The sequence below is a fragment of the Schistocerca americana genome, chromosome 8, assembly GCF_021461395.2.
Source record: "Schistocerca americana isolate TAMUIC-IGC-003095 chromosome 8, iqSchAmer2.1, whole genome shotgun sequence".
NCBI lineage: Eukaryota > Metazoa > Arthropoda > Insecta > Orthoptera > Acrididae > Schistocerca > Schistocerca americana.
In genome coordinates this window covers 238,858,299-238,879,145 of record NC_060126.1, presented here as the reverse complement: position 1 = coordinate 238,879,145, position 20,847 = coordinate 238,858,299, and the positions used below count along the sequence as shown (strand labels likewise).

Here is a 20,847-nt window from a genome sequence, read left to right as displayed (position 1 = left end):
CTGCAAATGAGGAAATCCATTAGATAAGCAACTTTGACAAAGGGCAGATTATTATTGCGCAGAGCCTGTGAATGATTATCACAAACAGTAAAGCTGGTCGAATGTTTATGTGCTACTGTCATGAGCATCTAGGCAAAGAGGTGGAAGGACAGTGAATATACCATTACGCACTAAATGGTTGGACATCCACATCTCTTCACAGAATGTAGGGTTCAGAGGCTTGCCTGCTCTATGAAGTTCGATAGGCATCCCCTTCATTGTACTTTCTCGAACATGGAGCTCCACAGCAGACCACCCCTAAGTGTTTACATGATGACCCAGCAATGCCATCTATTACAATTGCATTGGGTGTGGGATCTTCGAGATTCAACCATCCGTCAACGGAAATGTGTCAGCTCTTCAGATGAAACACATTTTTGCCACACTAGGTTGATGATCATCTCCACAAACACCATCTGGGTTGTTTTGGGGAAGGAGACCAGACAGCAAGGTCATCGGTCTCATCGGATTAGGGAAGGACGGGGAAGGAAGTCGGTCGTGCCCTTTGAAAGGAACCATCCTGGCATTTGCCTGGAGCGATTTAGGGAAATCACGGAAAACCTAAATCAGGATGGCCGGACGAGGGGTTGAACCGTCGTCCTCCCGAATGCGAGTCCAGTGTTTAACCACTGCGCCACCTCGCTCGGTACACAAACACCATCATCAAGACGAATGGCGGCTCGAAACGCGCAGCTCACCACAGACACAGGCTGATGAGAGCAGTATTATGCTACGAGAGACATTCTCCTGTGCTTGCATAGGACCTGTGGTAGTTATCAAAGACAGGCTGACAGCTGCAGACCATCTGCATCCCTTCACACTTGATGTCTTGTCCGACAATGATGTCTTGGAGCCAGAACTATGCTACAGTGAACTCACGTTGATGTCTCAGTGACCAAATTTGCCTAACGTAAGCCCTATGGAACCTATCTCTGTCGCTATCAGGCACCATCCTCACGTACAGAAATCAGCAGCCCATTGTTGATGTGAATTACATGACCTCTGCATAGATGTCTAAAGCCACATACCTCCACAAACCTACCTACAAACTGTCGGATCCCTGATACGCGGAATTAGTGATGGATTTCATTGCAACTGAGAGTTACAGGAAATGAAGTTCATGTTTGTGCTCTTTAAAATTGTGGCAAACTGCAATTTATGTACATAAATACCTACTATTACATATAAAAATCAGACAAGTCTGAGTAAGACTTGTGCTTAATTATGTACATAGATGATAATTTTCATGTGGCTGAATGGCATGGTGCAAGTCTTTCCACTGGATGCCACTTCAGTCACTTGTGTGTCCCTAACCAACCACAGTTATACAACTGGCGAACCTGAACCACACACTGAGAAGTGAAGGCTAGGTTAAAACAAGACTGAAATATCCATGGTCCAACTGAGATTTGATCCAATGACCTAACTTTCCAGGGATGCACTTAGCCATTAGACCACCAAGCCCAACATCTACTTATTCATGGATCATTTGTGTATAGCAGTAGTGGTCAAACTTTCTTGCTCAAAACGTAATACTGACATTGTGGGGCGGCACCTCGGGCCACATATGTACCAATTTCATTATTAAATCAGTATATTATGAGTCCCCAATACACTAGTTATAGTACATGTGCTATAAGCTGGCTGCTGACACCCAGGTACTGATTTTTAAAACTGCCACTTTTCGAAACACTTCTTGTAGACTGTTTTCTGTTTCAGACTGCTGCCACATTCAGTGAGCCCACAGTTGTGACATTAATTTCATGGTGAAGTTTTCTTGTGTTGTCTATATGCATGAATAAATAAGTGATTAATTAGTAGCAGTAACTGCATTTATGTATAAATGCATTATGCAATATGACACATGATCACAAATGTTTTGAATGTTATTTTTCTACTAATGATTGCTTTCTATTTGGCTGGTGCATGCATTTGTGCTGTTTTTCAGTAAGTTTAATAAACAGAACAGATACACATAACAGATACTTTAGTCATCAATAGTACATTCTTCTTCACTATTTAAAAAAGTTTGCCGATGCTGGGGTTAACTTTTTGATTCCACAATTTTAGGAATCATGTGGCTTCGAGGCAAAGAAACCACAGCTTTGTTTGGAGTGCTTTTTTATCTGGAAAATAGCTTCCTTAGAGGCTGTTCAACAGAGAGCAGAAAAGTTGAAACTCTGAGGGCATAAGATCAAGTGGAAAAGGTGGGTGAAGAATGACTTCCCAACCAAAGAACGGTATAGCTTTTGCTGTCAGTCTAGCAGAATGTGGGTGGGCATTATATGGAATAGCATCACTTCACGCAGTCTTCCTGGTCACTGTTCTTAAATTGTGCCTGCAAGACATCTCAACAGTTTACAATAAATGTCAGCATTGATTATAACACTTCAGGGAAGCAATTCGTAGTTCACCAAACCATTGCTGTTCCATCAGATGCATAAAATTATCTTTTGTGGATGTGCACATTTCTTTTTATGGGGAGTTGCTGCTTTTCTTGGGGCCAGTCATTCCTTTCTTTTCCTTGTGTTAACATAAAGACATCATTTATTGTCACCAGTAATGATACAGGATAGAAATAGTCAGTGCTGTTCATGAGCCACCTAAAGATGACCAGGCAGAGATGCACGTATTGCCACCCACTAATTTTTGTGTTTTTGGTTTAGAGCATATGGAATACATACATCTTATTTTTGGACCTTCCACATCACATGCAAATGTCACACGGTGGTGGAACAATCACAGCTCATCACATTTGCCAGTTCTCTAGTACAATGATTTGGGTCATTGTGTATTAATGTGTATAAACGGTCTTCATCAAACCCTGAAGGTCTTCCTGAATGTGAAGAGTCACTAATGTCAAAATGGTCCCCCTTAAAATGAGAAAACCATTTTCTTGCTGTGCTGTGTCTAATGGAATTATCCCCATACATGGAACAAATACACTCCTGGAAATTGAAATAAGAACACCGTGAATTCATCGTCCCAGGAAGGGGAAACTTTATTGACACATTCCTGGGGTCAGATACATCACATGATCACACTGACAGAACCACAGGCACATAGACACAGGCAACAGAGCATGCACAATGTCGGCACTAGTACAGTGTATATCCACCTTTCGCAGCAATGCAGGCTGCTATTCTCCCATGGAGACGATCGTAGAGATGCTGGATGTAGTCCTGTGGAACGGCTTGCCATGCCATTTCCACCTGGCGCCTCAGTTGGACCAGCGTTCGTGCTGGACGTGCAGATCGCGTGAGACGACGCTTCATCCAGTCCCAAACATGCTCAATGGGGGACAGATCCGGAGATCTTGCTGGCCAGGGTAGTTGACTTACACCTTCTAGAGCACGTTGGGTGGCACGGGATACATGCGGACGTGCATTGTCCTGTTGGAACAGCAAGTTCCCTTGCCGGTCTAGGAATGGTAGAACGATGGGTTCGATGACGGTTTGGATGTACCGTGCACTATTCAGTGTCCCCTCGACGATCACCAGTGGTGTTCGGCCAGTGTTGGAGATCGCTTCCCACACCATGATGCCGGGTGTTGGCCCTGTGTGCCTCGGTCGTATGCAGTCCTGATTGTGGCGCTCACCTGCACGGCGCCAAACACGCATACGACCATCATTGGCACCAAGGCAGAAGCGACTCTCATCGCTGAAGACGACACATCTCCATTCGTCCCTCCATTCACGCCTGTCGCGACACCACTGGAGGCGGGCTGCACGATGTTGGGGCGTGAGCGGAAGACGGCCTAACGGTGTGCGGGACCGTAGCCCAGCTTCATGGAGACGGTTGCGAATGGTCCTCGCCGATACCCCAGGAGCAACAGTGCCCCTAATTTGCTGGGAAATGGCGGTGCGGTCCCCTACGGCACTGCGTAGGATCCTACGGTCTTGGCGTGCATCCGTGCGTCGATGCGGTCCGGTCCCAGGTCGACGGGCACGTGCACCTTCCGCCGACCACTGGCGACAACATCGATGTACTGTGGAGACCTCACGCCCCACGTGTTGAGCAAATCGGCGGTACGTCCACCCGGCCTCCCGCATGCCCACTATACGCCCTCGCTCAAAGTCCGTCAACTGCACATACGGTTCACGTCCACGCTGTCGTGGCATGCTACCAGTGTTAAAGACTGCGATGGAGCTCCGTATGCCACGGCAAACTGGCTGACACTGACGGCGGCGGTGCACAAATGCTGCACAGCTAGCGCCATTCGACGGCCAACACCGCGGTTCCTGGTGTGTCCGCTGTGCCGTGCGTGTGATCATTGCTTGTACAGCCCTCTCGCAGTGTCCGGAGCAAGTATGGTGGGTCTGACACACCGGTGTCAATGTGTTCTTTTTTCCATTTCCAGGAGTGTATTTCTAGCTGCCTCATCTGGTGACAACACTCAGCTGAACTCAAATACTAGAGTATGTGAGAGATGTTCAGATTTCTCTATTTGGTACTCCTTTTTCTAGCACCTATGGCTCAACTTACTATCTTCAAATGACAAAATGTCATTATGGAAACTTGAATAGTAACAGTGAACTACAAGTGAAAAATTGTGATCAATAAACATATTCATAACAACTGGAATATAAACACGCAAAACAAAAATGCTAAAAACTTATGCACCAACCTAATATTATAACAGTGTTAATTTAATTTCATATTCCTTATTAATATATGTAACACATTTGAAGATGACCATCTGTACAATGCACCTCCATGATTCATGTTACTTCACTTTGAAATTAATATCATAGCAGCTGATCGGTAGAAGACACACAAGCTCATAAGGATTCCTTTTTTTATATTTTCTGGCTTTCGGAATGTGCCTATACAGCCATCTCAACACAGTTTGTTTTGACAGTTCATGGTAGACATTATTTTAAGTCGTGCCCTGGTATGATGTAATACAGGATTAACAAATGACTGATTCGACATAAAACAAGAGTTACAGTCCGAGTCTACGAAAATAAGTAAACAAGATGAAAATAGGACAGTGGTAGCATACTATAAAAACCCTACTGGTAACAAAATAAGAAATGATAAATCATGATTGGTACACATACATCCATGAGTTGTGAACGTTGGAAGACAAATGAGTAAACTTCCCCCTCTCACATCCTCTAACCCCTCAGTGGCCGTGCTGCTTTACCCCTCTGCCCCCGAGGTAAGCAGTCTATGTTGCTCAAGGCCAAATTCATTAACAACAGTTTAAACTAAGCGCATCTTAAAATATTACTATCTCTGTACTTATTTTTGTTCATTACTGAGCAGGAAATCTACACTCTTAAGAAGCTCTTAACATTAAATGATGTTTACGGATAGGGCTTTTAGTTGCTAGATGCATAACATTGTAAAATATGGCTGAGAACCACTGGCCGCATGAATGCTCGAGTCAGGCCACATGCGGCCCATGGGCTGCAGTTTGACGACCATTGTTCCATAGGCTTTGATGAGTGGCTTTATCATATCAAAATATGGCTGTATCTTTTGATTGCATTGACTTAGAAGCTTAAACTTTTTTACACCACAAAGAAACTGTAGACCTTAGTAGCCAACATAAGTTTGAGCTTGATACATCCACCCATTCCTGAGCAAAGGGGATATTCACAGTCAGTAGACAGATGAACAACTAAGTTATTCTACAAGGGTTTCATTTTTAACCAACTGAGGTACGGAATCCCAAAAAAGGCAGCAATGCATCTTCCATAACTCCTGTCATGAAGGAGAGCCCTCAGGAATGTGGAACGAGTCAAGTTACACAATAAAAGTCAGAAGCAACCACTGTTGCCTAGTTCTATAAAGTATACTAGTAACAAATATAGCTAGTACTAATCTACTCAAACTGTAACATGTACACTATTATACTGCCTAATCAAAGCAAGGAGCAAACTATAAATGTAATTTGCAACAAAAGGTGAACAAACAATATCATTTTACACAAAAGATGGCAAAGCTATTTTCAATACATTACCAAGAGCAAAGAAATATGAGTACAGATCTGTTAAATAAAACTCACAGATAATATGTTCAAAATATTTCCACAGAACTAAGTCGTGTATGAGTTGACATAAGTTCTGTAACGGTGCCCAGCTTGTGTGAAACCAAGGAGCCTGCGAAAATTGTGGCTCCCAACACAATAGAACAGCATCATACACTGAGTAGAACTCTTCTAGAGACAGTGTGCCACTCCCTGAGGAGTTCAGGTACTTAAACATGAGAACTACATCTCGAACCGCTGAAACAATTAAAAGATTTTCATAGATACATAAAATACAAACCATTCAACATCCTAATTATTGATCATATGGAAAGAAATGTGTATTCACATACAAGCCTTATACCTTTGAATCTGAGCAGAAATAAGTACCCTTCTCTATGCAAAGCGAATTTAGTTATTTAGAACAGATATAAGAACAGTTCAATACAGCAACAAGTTTCTTTTGTAAGCAAAATAATTTGAAAGAAAATGAAGAACTGGGAAACAAACAATGCAATTCAAGAGAAAATGTATAAAATTGTGAAAAATGTTACAATGCAACAAAAATTCAGTGCACTCTGGAGAAGAAAAAATTAAGTTTCCTCTAATACAGTATTTTACATTGAAACTAAAAAATATTCACTGAAACAGAATGGGCATGACATCTTCAGCTTGAACTGAAAAGACTGCAAAATATGGATAAGAAATGAACTATTAAATTCTTGTGTGGGACCACCTTCATCTCACTCTTTCAGTTATGAAACAAATGCCAGCATGCATTTATGTAATAAGTACACTTCTATATATATATATATTACTTACACATATTATAGCCTCACCTCTCTGCATTTCAAATCACCATTTCATTCAATAGTAAAACAAGAGCTTCACATCAATCAGATCATACAGATATGTACAACTGGGCATTCTGCTTACAGTAACCTTCTACTAAATTCTTATTCTTTCTCCACTTTATTTACAACAAATATGCCAAAAGTCATCCAGTACTTTAATGTTTGGTGCATAATTTGATATAAAGCACAAGTAATACCAGGCATGCAGTGAAAAAAATACACAAACAAAGAATAGAACGGTGAGAGTGTGGGGCTGAGAGGAAAACACAAAGTTGGTTAGCTGTGAACATCCCATTCCACAGCAAATTTGACACGTACGTGTGTGTGTGTGTGTGTGTGTGTGTGTTACAAAAAGCTGGGATATGAGGTTCTAATTCTTGTTGTTTACATGTCTCTATACTGCTCAAAGCTTACCTTATACCACCACAAGCAGATTATGGTGGCCTTGAAGCATTTCCAGATGCTAACATTTTGGCTTGGAAGACATGGAGTATAGCTGAGAGTACAGGACTCTTGGCTAAACAGCCTTATGGTACCCTTGTTCCAAGCATGCCGTTTGTTTTGACTACGAGAAGGAAGAAGAAGTTAAATGCTGATGAGTACCTGTTTTTATGGGCGAAAGTCGGCAATGGCAATTGTAGAATAAAGATCAACGGTTGCACTGGAATTAAGTTTTACAGGTAAGCATTCCCTCTAATGAACATTGTTGTTGTGGTCTTCAGTCTAAAGACTGGTTTGATACAGCACTCCACTCCATGCTGATCGATCTGCCCAAGCCTCATCATCTCCGCTTAATTACTGCGACCTACATCTGCATGAACATTTTTTTACAATAGTTGAGTCTTGATCTCCCTCTAAAAAATTTATGCTGCACTTCCCTCCATTACCAAACTGATTATACTTTGAAGCCTCAGGATGTATCCTATCAAGTCGTGCTACAATGCAGTTTTTCTTTCCAATCTGATTCAGTGCCTACTACTTGTTATTCAATCCATCCATCTAATATATGGCATTCTTCTTTAGCACCACATTTCAGAAGCCTCTTTTCTTGTCTATAGTGCTTATCATCCATGAAACACTTCTAAACACTTAAATTTGAATTACAGTTGCAATTTTTTTATTTTTTATTTCTATGACGGACATGTATTTTATATCTCCTCTACTCTGGCCAAATAGTCTTCTTATAAATATTAAAAGTGTTAGCTGAGCAGGGACTGGAGCTCGTGGAAGATGGCAAGGTGAAAATTTCTCAATCTGGTGGTGGAAGACACAGTGTTTCAGGTATAAAACACATTTTTAAATACAGACCCATTTTTAGATCAGAGCATTTTTACAATAAGTGTATTCCATGCCTGAAATGCGATTCTCTAGTATAGTGAAATATCTGTCTACAGCAGCCACAACCCTTTTAATGGGAATCAAAACATTTTCCAAATACAAATTTCTTTAGATGTAAAAACTAAGGAAGTCAGTCGAAGGCACATCAGGCAAACATAGTGGATATAACAAAACTTCATTTTCCAAATCTCTTAGTACTCTCATTAACAAAGCACTTTAGTGACCAAAAGCATTTTCCTGAAAACTATGTTTTCCCTGTTGCACAGTAATCCTAGATGCTTCTTGCATATTTCTTTTCATCCAGTTCATCCACAAGACGTATATAGTACTTTCCGGTTATTATTTTATCCTAGACAAAGTAATCAATAAAAAGAATTCCTGTTGCATCTCACAAATAAATGGCATAAGCTTTCCAGCCAATGATACTAACTCAACCTTCTGAAGTGGAGGACCATTTGTTTCTACCCATTGCTTTGATTGCCGTTACATTTTCGACATGAAGTGGTGGATTCATATTTCATCTACAGTAATAAACTGGTATACAAAATAAAATGAATTATTTTGACAATGGCCCAAATGTTGCTGTGAACTTAGTTTTTGCATTTGCACTTGATATACATTCTGTACAGAACTAATTAACCACATAAAATGTACCATATTCCTTTTTTGTGAAACACTTATGATGTCAGTTAGCTCATAGAGTTTTAACTGTGAATCACCCACCACCTTATTGAGCAGTTTATCCATGTTTTCATAAGAGTTTTGTGATGTGTTTCATATGTATCATTTCATGAGAAGTATGGTCAACTTTTGAAGCCATCAATCCATTCTTTTAACTATTGAAAATAAAAGGGGTAGCTACATCATAAGCCTTCAACAACTTCTGATGAATTTCTATAGGCAATAAACCAGCCGAAACAAACAATTTTATGAATGTACACACAGTACACCAGTTTATCCATCTGAACAAATTATAATCTAACTACTTTAAAATGGTCTTTCAAACAAAAGTACACTGCAGATCACATTCATGTTTGACTTAAACATTATTATGTAATGTGTACTAACACATGAAAAAGAACGTCGTCATTCACAAACAACAGTAATAATAATAATAATAATAATAATAATAATAATAATAATTCTGTATGGCTCAACAGCTTGGTGCAAGGCTTTCAATTATGGCTGTGTCTTTTGACTTGCCTTCATATTAGCTATTTTGGTGAACACTACTTTCAAAGCCATACAAGCAAGGCTTGCAGAACAACTTAAAACGTCCACTTGTTAGTGCCCATATTTTATTTTGCCAAATTACGATCAAACTATTCTCCATCATACACCACCTCATCTTTTTCTCAAAGATGCCAGTTATGTTACCTGCATGGCAAAGCCTCTGTGGGGTTTGGAAAAGCAGGAAGTAAGTGCACACAGTGAAAAATAACAAAGAAAATTATGAAAGCCCAGAGCAAAGGAACATGAAGAACTATATGTACGATTACAAACGTATTTTTGTTAGCATGCTGTTAAGTTAATGTACAAGTGCATTAGATTTCTTAACATGTTGCCTTTAGCACCCCAAAGCAGTGCTTTAAATGTTTTCCCAAACTACAGCAATACACAGAAATGTTACAACAAATGGTGGCAAAAGCATTAGGGATAACACACTCATGCATCTTGCACGTGCAGCAGAATTACAGAAAGACCTAAAATGGAGTAATTTCTCACTCTTTTTGGGAGCGTAGTAGCGCATGAGTCCCTCAAATTGTCTGAATCTCATGCGATGAGGGTTCTGCTTAGCGACCAGCAGGCGGAATGCATGCTGGCAAGCCTTGCGCTTGTGTAACAGCAACTTGCGGAACTTCTCCCGTTCAACACGAGTAAATGTTTCGTAAACCACAGCAAGCATCTGTGTATGGCATTGAACATGTGTCTTTATTTAGAAGTAAGGAGCTTATTACATAACATTAACTCCAATTGCCATACTAATTTCAATGACTTATCACGAAAGATAAAAGTCAAAACAGGCTACATAACAAAAAGGATCAAGTCATTGGACATTATAATTCATCAATAAAGAGTGAAATACACAAATTCTTTAAACTTGTTAAATTTAGCTTTAACTTATTCTCATTTGCATGCCAAAAAAATTCAACAAAAGAATAAAGAATGTATCTCCTCTTTGTAATGGTGTACAGTGTATTTAAGCTCAGTGGAAACATTTATAGTAACCAGAGTTGCACAGTAAATTGTCCACAATGTATGAAAAGAAAGGGCCTGCAAAATGTGTGCTAAACACTCATGCTTTAACAAAAACATATTAAATATTTTTCTGTTTTCTACTGCACAATGATTTTATTAGCACTTTATTTACATACAAGTGTCATTCCAGCAGTTTGTTGTTTTCAAGTAATTGTTTTTGCGGGGTGCAACTTAGTTCTTAGAGTGTCTTTTGACATTGTTCCTCAGCTTCCATGCTGCTGAGGCTTGTCAGAACTTAATATATTGTGTGCTCATGTTCATTTTCACTTATTCTCGTTTGACAGTACGGTCCATTCCACTGATACATGTACACTGGAGTGGAGTGGACTGAGCTGTCAAACAAACGTAAGTGCAAATAAAAAAGTGCACACAATACAGAAGGCTCTGACAAGCCTCAACAGCACAGAAACTGAGAAACAACCTCACCAGGCACTCCATGACACAATATTATGCAAAATAAATACGATTAACTGAAAACTGCAAACTGACAAAATGAGACTCACCATATGTAAATAACAAGCTAATAAAATCATTGTGCTGCATAAAACAGGAAAATACTGAATATTTTACTCATTGACCTAATGCATGCTGTGGGCCTATCTGAAAAGAAGCCTTAAAACAGAAACACACACACACACACACACACACACACACAATCTTTTGAATTAAAGATAAGTGAGAATAAATGGTGTTCATTCCAAAAGAGAATCGGGCAAGATAATTATGGATGTATGTATCACAACTAATGGCATACTAACCAAATTCATCAACACATAGAGCACTATGCATAGGTATGAGATGAAGAAAATGCAGAACATCATGGATCTGGAGTATGCTGGCATCATCACATCTGGAAAACTAATACAAAGATTTAACTGTACAAACTTTGATATATTAGTGAAATTATGACTACTTTTGTCTATGCTGAAGATTTCAAAATCTCCACTGTTCTTATGTTAGTATATGGTAGCTTCCTACACATATTTCTACAAGATAACTATCTTTAGGTACTTCATTAGATCACATATTAACTTCTAATGCACAAGCACTATCACTTTCCGACAGGTGGTGGTCTAGAATATGAGTATTAATTTCTGCACCAAATATAGATAGTTAACACAGAAAAATGAGGATAAAATTGCAACAGAGCTCAGTTGCATAACAAAAAGCCTTACTAGTTGGAACATACTACTGTCTACAGTAATCAGTTTCCAACTATGGAAAATCCAAAATGGAATGGAATGATATTATGAAAAGGAAAGTTGCTACTCACCATACAGTGGAGATGCCGAGTCACAGATAGGCACAACAAAAAGCTTTTTGCCATTAAGGCCTTCAACAACAATTCACACACACACACACACACACACACACACACACACACACACACACACACACACACACAGACTGCAGTCTCAGGCAACTGAAACCACTCTGCGAGCAGCAGCACCTGCAAGCAGCAGCACCAGTGCATGGTGGAAGTGGCGATTGGGTGGGGGTAAGGAGAAGGCGGGGTGGGGAGGGGGAGGAATAGTATGGTGGGGGTGGCATACAGTGAAGTGCTGCAGGTTACACAGAGGGCAGGTGAGAGGTGGGGAGGGGGGGCAGGGGGAAAGTGGCAGAAAAGGAGATAGATAAAAAGACTAGGTGTTGTGGTGGAATGCCGGCTGTGTAGTGCTGGCATGGGAACAGGGATGGGGCTGGATGGATGAGGACAGTGACTAACAAAGATTGAGGCCACGAGGATTACGAGAACATAGGATGTATTGCAGGGCAAGTTCTCGCCTGCAAAATTCAGAAAAGCTGGTGTTGGCGGGAAGGATCCATATGGCACAGACTGTGAAGCAACATTGAAATGAAGGATGTCGTGTTTGGCAGCAAGTTCAGCAACAGACAGGGCCATTTGTTTCTTGGTTGTGGTTTGTCAGTGGCCATTCATGCAGACAGACAGCATGTTGGTTGTCATGCCCACATAGAATGCAGCACAGTGGTTGTAGCTTAGCTTGTAGATCACATGACTGGTTTCACAGATAGCCCTGCCTTTGATGGGATAGGTGATGTTCATGGCCAGACTGGAGTAGGTGGTGATAGCAGGGTGCATGGGATACGTATTGCATCTAAGTCTATTGTGTATGTTTGGTGCACAGCAGAATACCACTGTGGGAGGGGTGGGAAGGATAGTGGGCAGGGCATTTCTCATTTCAGGGCACGATGAGAGGTAGTCAAAACCTGACAGAGAATTTAATTCAGTTGCTCCAGTCCTGGGTGGTACTGCGTTATGAGGGAAATGCTCCTCTGTGGCCAGATGATGGGACTTTGGGAGGTGACGGGAGACTGGAAAGATAAGGCACAGGAGATTCGTTTTTGTACAAGATTGGGAGGATAATTACTGTCCGTGAAGACTTCAGTCAGACACTTGGTATATTTCAGAAAGGACCACTTGTCACTGCAGTTGTGACGACCAAGGGTGGCTAGGATGTATGAAAGGGACTTCTTGGTATGGAATGGGTGGCAGCTGTCGAATTGGAGTTATTGGTCGAGGTTAGTAGGTCTGATATGGATGGAGGTACTGATGCAGTGATCTTTGAGGTGGAGGTCAACATCTAGGAAGGTGACTTCTTGGGTTGAGTAGGACCAGGTAAAGCGAATGGGGACAAGTTGTTGAGGTTCTGGAGGATTGTGAATAGGGTGTCCTCACCCTTGATCCAGATCAAAAAGATGTCATCAATGAATCTGTACCAGGTGAGGGTTTAGGATTTTGGGTTTTTAGGAAGGATTCCTCTAGATGGTCCATGATAGGTTCGCATAGGATGGTGCCATGCGGGTGCCCAAAGCAATACCTCAGATTTGTTTGCAGGTAATGCCTTCGAAGGAGAAGTAATTGTGGGTGAGGATATAGTCAGTCATGGTGACTAGGATGAAGGTTGTTGGATTGGAATCAGTCAGGCATTGGGAAAGGTAGTGTTCAATAGCAGTAAGGCCATGGGCATTACAGATGTTAGTGCACAGGGTGGTGCCATCAGTAGTGATGGGCAGGGCACCATGTGGTAAAAGGATGGGCACTGTGGACAATTGGTGGAGGAAATGGTTGGTATCTTTTATATAGGAGGGTAGGTTCCGAGTAATAGGTTTAAGGTGCTTGTCTATGAGAGCGGGGATTCTCTCAGTGGGGGGCACAGTAACTGGCCATGGGGCATCTGGGATGGTTAGGTTTATGAACTTATGGAAACATGTAGAAATTTGGAGTGCAGGGAGTGGTAGGATTAAGTAGAGAGATGGACTCCAGGGATGGACTTTAAGGATTTAAGTAGCGACTGGAGATCCTGTTGTATTTCTGGAATGGGGTCACTGTGGCAAGGTTTGTAGGTGGAAGTATCTGACAGCTGGCAGAGTCCTTCTGCCAGGTAATCCCTGTGGTTCAAAACAACAGTAGTGGAGCATTTGTTCGCAGGTCGGGATCAGTTTTTAGATGATGGACTTAGAATGATGCCGAGGCGAGGTTAAGAAATTCTGGAAAGTTAACAGGGGGTGATTTGGGGCAGTGCGGGTGGATCGCAGTTGGATTGATGATTGAACTGATTTAGGCAGGGTTATATATTGGTCTTTGGTTGAGTCAGATTGATAGGGTTGGAGGCGAAAAAGTGTTTCCACTGTAGGGACCAGGAGAAGGATGGAAGGTCTTTAACAGGTCTTGCACGACTGAATTTGGGAGTGGAGCAAAAGGTGAGGCCTTTGGGGGAAAGGACTGATATTTCCAACTGATCACTCTCCCTGCATCAATCACCCGTATTTTCGCGTGCTATTTCCTGCACCTTTCCAGTGCCACATCATCTTATATCTCATTCCATGAACCCCTCCCCACCCCTCACTCTTTCTCTGGTCTATCCCAGTTCGCACCCAATAATTCCACCTCATCCAATCACATCTGCCGTCCCCCTTCTTCACACTTATCCACCCTCAGACCTACTACCCACAGTAGTACATATTTTCTTATATTTATTCTTTACTTTGATCCTTGGGACTACTTGCCCATTTTAGCGAGTTTTTGCCTTTTGCTATTGTCGACTCCAGATTTCTTCTTGTTTCCCCCTTTCGTTTCCTTTTCGTGAATTTACACACGTATTTGTGTGTATTTTTGCGAAATTTTTCGGTTGTAATTCGATGTTATTAATGTGATTTTTCATATTTTTCCCACCACCATGGATCCTTGCTCCTTCCATCTGCATCAATACAGAAAAGTTTCCATATCCCTAGCCAGATCTCAGTCCCACCTACTGTTCCTGCATTGTTTCTTGGTTCATAGCATACCCCCAAACGGTCTTAGCATCAAATTACCCACCTCTAGTTGCCACCCCTCCTTCCACAGTGACCTCCACCTGTTGAGATTCCGTCAATCCTTAGCCCTCACCAACATACTACTGCAAAACCATATCAACCAAGCCCAAACCTCCTTACTGTACCTTCTCCCCATCCGCAAAATTCTCCTTCTATGCAATCCCAAATTTCTGGAAACCATAACACACATTGAAATTCTTGCCCTGCAGGAACTTGAGTGACATGCATAATGCCACTTCCAAAAGCTCTAAATCCAACTCACTTCCCACTCCCGCTTTGGGAGTACCACTGTCCACCACATCTACAACAACCTCCAAACCTTCTCCATGGCCCCTCATAGCTGACAAACCCTGTCTCGCAGACCTACTACACTTACCCCACCCTCCAAAACTCCCTCCCACCACCACACAAAATCCAGAACCTAAGCAGACCTGTAACACAGTGATTAAACTTTCCTCCAGAATCCTTAGCTCACAGAAATATCACTCCTTTCCAAAGGGCTCACCTTTTACCCCACTCCAAAATTCAATCATGCAGGAGCTGTTAAAGATCTTCTCTCCTTCTCCCAGTCCCTACAATGGAAAATTTTTTTCTACCGCCAATCCTACCAACCTGACTCAACCAAAGACAAATACTGAACCCTGCCTAATTCAGTTCAATCCTCCATCCAACTGTGGTCCACACACACTGCCCACAAGTCATCCCCTGTTAACTTTCCAGAATTTCTTAACCTCAAACTTCACCTATGTCACCTCACCATCATTCCCCAAACCCCTCAACATGCAAACTAACCTTACATCTGCACAAAGAACCACAGTCCACCATCTAGAAACTGATCCTGACCTTATAATCCTACCTGTGGACAAAGGCTCCACCACTGTTGTTTTGAACCGAAAGGTTTGCCTGGCAGAAGGACTCCACTAGCTGTCAGATACTTCCCCCTACAAACCTTGCCACAGTGACCCCATTCCAGAAATCCAACAGCATCTCCAGTCGCTGCTCAAATCCTTAGGCCCATCCCAGAACCTCTCCCCGGAGTCCATCCCTGTGCTCACCCCCACCACTCCCCACATTCCTATCTTCTACATGCTTGCTAAAGCCCATAAACCTAGCCACCCCAGATGCCCCATTGTGGCCAGTTACTGTGCCCCCACTGAGAGAATCTCTGCTCTTGTAGACCAAAACCTTCAACATATTACCTGGAACCTACCCTCCTATATAATAGGTACCGTCCCTTTACCACACGGTGCCCTGCTCGTCATTATTGATGCCACCTCCCTTTACACTAACATTCCTAATGCCCATTGCTTTACCACTATTGAACACCACCTTTCCCAACGCTCGACGGTTTTCAAACTAACAACCTCCTTCCTAGTCGCCATGACCAATTATATCCTCACCCACAATTACTTATCCTAAGAAAGAATTACCTACAAACAAATCTGGTATTGGCTATGGGTACCTGCATGACACCATCCTATGCCAACCTATTCAGGGGCCATCTAGAGGAATCCTTCCTAAAAACCCAAAATCCTAAACCCCTCACCTGGTTCAGATTCACTGATGACATCTTTGTGATCTGGATCAAGTGTGAGGACACCATACCCACATTCCTCCAAAACCTCAACAACTTCGCCCCCATTTGCTTCACCTGATCCTACTCAACCCAACAAGTCACCTTCCTCGATATTGACCTCCAATTCAAAGATGGCTACATCAGTACCTTCGTCCATATCAAACCTACTAACCATGAGCAATTCCTCCAATTCGACAGCTGCCACCTGTTCCATACCAAGAAGTTCCTTCCATGCAGCCTAGCCACCCATGGTCGTCGCATCTGCAGTGACGAGTGGTCCCTCTCGAAATATTCCGAGGGTCTCAATGAAACCTTCACAGACCGTAATTATCCTCCCAAACTTGTACAAAACTGAATCTCCCATGCCTTATCTTTCTAGTCTCACACCACCACCCAAAGTTCCACTGTCCGGCCACAGAGGAACGTCCCCCTCTTAACTCAGTACCACCCAGGACTGGAGCAACTGAATTACATTCTCCGCCATAGTTTTGACTACTTCTCGTTGTGCCGTGAAATGAGAAATGTCCCGCCCACTGTCCTTCCCGCCCCCCTCCCCCACACAGTGGTATTCTGTCATCCACCGAATCTACACAATATACTCATCCATCTTTACACAACCTCTGCTCCCAACCCTTTACCTAATGGCTCATATCCCTGTAGTATACCTAGACACAAGACCTGTCCCATACACCCTCCCACCACCACCTACTCCAGCCCGGTCATGAACATCATCTATCCCATCAAAGGCAGGGCTACCTTTGAAACAAGTCATGTGATCTACAAGCTAAGCTAAAACCACTGTGCTGGATTCTATGTGGACATGTCAACAAACAAGCTGTCTGTCCACATGATTGGCCACCGACAAACCATTGCCAAGAAATAAATGGACCAGCTTGCTGCTGAACACGCTGCCAGACATGACAGCCTTCATTTCCATGATTGCTTCATAGCCTGTGCCATGTGGATCCCACCTACCAACACCAACTTTCCCGAATTGCGCAGGTGGGAAGTTTCCCTGCAATACATCCTATGTTCCCGTAAGCCTCCTGGCTTCAACCTTTGTTAGTCACTGTCCTCACCCATCCCGCCCCATCCCTGTTCTCATTCCAGCACTACACAGCACTAATTCCACCATTGTACTAAATCTTTTCTCCTTTTCCACTACTTCCACCCCCCGCCCCCCAACTCTCCCCTGCCCTCCGTCTAACCTGCAGCCCTTTACTGTCCGCCACCCTCTCCATACTATCCCTCCTCCACCCCACACTGCCCCCCTCCTTACCCCCACCCAGTTGCCACTCCCATCATGTACTGGTACTGCTGCTTGCAGTGTGGTTTCAGTTGCATTTGTGTGTACACACACACACACACACACACACACACACACACACACACACACACACACACAGGGCAAGTCAAAAGTCCTTGGACCCCTTCATAGATTGGAAGATTAAAGGGAAAATTGAAATGTGATGATGGGAACATAGGTTTGACGTGGGGCCGCAACTTTTGGGGCGAATGTCATTCATCGCCGCCATCTTGAAATCCGCCATTTTGGATTCAAGTCTTTTAAATGGGACGGGGGGTGTATAACACATCAAATAACACTCGCTTGAACTCTGAAATTGAGTGGTGTAATTTGTTTTTGTCTATTTTGTACAGTTTATAAGTTATTAATGTTCAAAGTTACCTTGATACTAACTCGTGTCTCTCTTTGTTCCAGGTGATCTAAAATGGGTCTGACACATGAACAGAAGATCGAAATCATCCTTATATCAGGAAAAGGCAGCTACTGAACAATAGCAGCTGACTACAACAGAAGGTACACAGACAGAGAACCGGTATCGCACAGCACAGTGGCTCACGTGATCACCAAATTCCAGGAGACAGGCTCTGTTCATGATAGGACATGTAGTGGGCGACCAAGGACTGCCACCAATGCACAAACTACAACTACGGTTGTTGTGTCATTTGTGAAAATTCCTAAATGAAGTACCCGTCGTGTGGCCCTAGCATGGGGAATAAGCCAAACCTCTGTTGTCCGGATATTGCACACCAATAAGTGTAAGTGGCATCCTTACAAGCTGCAGATGCAACATCGACTTAACGAGGATGAACCTGATCGCCGGTTGGAGTTCTGTCTATGGGCTACTGAACAACACGAAGTGGATCCTTCATTTGCCTAGGGCATACCGTTGAGTGACGAGGCGTATTTCACTTTGACGGGGAGGTTAATCAACGTAATTGTCGATACTGGAGTGACGTAAATCCGAACTGGGTTGCCCCAATTAGAGAACATAGTCCAGCGAAGGTGATGGTGTGGTGTGGCATATGGAACACCAGCATCATTGGGCCATTTTTCATTTACAACACCTCAACTGCACCACAGTATCTGATGCTGCTGCAGAGCCTTGTGTTCCCTTCCACACTGAACGATGATGGCATTTTCCCATCTTATTTTCAGCATGATGGAGCCTCTCCACACTATGGCATTGGTGTCCTTGGATGGTTGGAGGAACAACTGCCAGGGAAGTGGATTGGTCAAAATGGTCCCATGGAGTGGTTGCCTACATCCCCTGACTTAACGTCCCTTGATTTTTATCTATGGGGACATCTTAAGCAGATAGTGTATGCTGAAAGCATCTGTGATTTGAGACACCTCAAGGAACGTATACAACATGCCTGTGACTAAATTGCAGGAGACACTTTCCTCCGTGTACAGTCAGAGTTGTTGCAGCGACTACAGTTGTGCATTGCATGGGATGTACAACACGTAGAACATGTGTTGTAGCAGTCGTTATGAAGATAATTTCCCCAACTTTGAGCATTAATAACCTCTAAACTGTACAAGATAGATAAAAACAAATTACATCACTTAATTCCAGAGCTCAAGCGAGTGTTATTTGATGTATCATACAGCCCCCTTCCCATTTAAAAAAATGACTTGAATCCAAAATGGCGGATTTCAAGATGGTGGCTATGAATGACATTCACTGCAAAAGTTGCAGCCCCACATCAAACCTATGTTTCCATCATCACATTTCAATTTTCCCTTTAATCTTCCAACTTATGAAGGTGTCCAAGACTTTTGACTCGCCCTGTGTGTGTGTGTGTGTGTGTGTGTGTGTGTTGTTGTTGTTGTTGTTGTTGATGAAGGCCTTAATGGCCAAAAGCTTTTTGTTGTGCCTATCTGCGACTCAGCATCTCTGCTATATGGTGAGTAGCAACTTTCCTTTTCATAATATTGTAATCAGTTTCCACTTGCACATTAATAGGCAATGGCCCATATACAGAGCAGGGAAAAAGTTCTCTATGCATTTGACAGTGATTTAAACTATATGTATTAACAGGGACAGTAAAACATGAACAATAACCAGCATTCCAAAAATGACTGAGCACCACCGCTGCATGATGATAGTGATCAGTTATCAACTGTTAGCATTTCATTCTTGATTTTCCTTTTCTACACCTTAGGTCCTCCTGATGCGGGATTCTGCATCACTTTCTCACTACTTACCCCCAAAGTAAAGCAAAATTTCACTCACAAAGGGATCTTACATAAAATAAATAAATCATCATTTGTAACATAGCAACATATTTGTCAGAGTCCGAGTGCCTAACATAAAGTCTTATAATCATTAAGTTGCTGGTTCGAACCTCACTCTTTATAACATTTATTTAAATTCCATATTTATTAATGCACACCAATGTTAATTAAAATATACTGAAACATAATTGTTAATAAAGGTAAATTTAACAATATGGCATATCACAAGCCTATGTCATATTTTTATCTCTTTTCACATGACCAGTAGTAAATAATAAAAATAGATTAATTTTTTAAACAGTTATGACTCAATATTTGTTAATTATCAACTAAAATGTGGAATAAAAGATCTGGAACTTAAAGTAGCACTATCTAATATTAAAGGAATGAAACGGTTCCCACAGAAAAGGGATAATCATGTGCTATTGCAGTCAGGAAGTACAGTAACATCTATTGGTTTCTGAAAATTTATGCCCTGACTCAATCAATACTGTTAAAGATTCTCTTCAATCACGATATCCATGAAACATGGATGAATGAGACAAGATATAAGCAAGGAGCATTCCAGATGATTGAAGTAGTTCTGCACTAGTTTTAGTAAATCCGAGTACACTGACATTCACTATCCAATGAGGTATCAACCACGTCTAGAAGTCGCTTCCAAAAGAAAACTATCTATTATAGGGATGCTTTTGGATTATAAGCCACTAAGTACCAACCTTGATGTGTTCTTTTTTTACCTGTACTGTAACACCCTACCTCATCTCACTGAGTTGTCTACACAGTATAGCTTCCTTTCTCAAAAAAAAGCACCTGTGGGATATGACAAGACCAAAGCTTGTAGATTTGCAACATCTACACTTTTTGACTAACTGTACACATTTGACTAAAATACAGGCATCCCACACATTTTTAAATTTACTGT

The 20,847-nt window shown here is 42.1% G+C and overlaps 1 protein-coding gene across 1 annotated transcript in view; it reads right to left on the bottom strand.

Annotated features, from left to right (window-relative positions):
- LOC124545027 (two pore channel protein 1-like) overlaps window positions 1-20,847 on the bottom strand; it is a 60,701-nt gene that overhangs the window by 33,252 nt on the left and 6,602 nt on the right. Inside the window, exons 6-8 of the mRNA XM_047123808.1 lie at window positions 11,226-11,325; window positions 9,934-10,114; window positions 6,056-6,274 (exon numbers count right to left, since the gene is read on the bottom strand). Of these exons, the coding sequence (XP_046979764.1) occupies window positions 6,056-6,274; window positions 9,934-10,114; window positions 11,226-11,325 (500 nt within the window). The remainder of the gene's footprint in view (window positions 1-6,055; window positions 6,275-9,933; window positions 10,115-11,225; window positions 11,326-20,847) is intronic.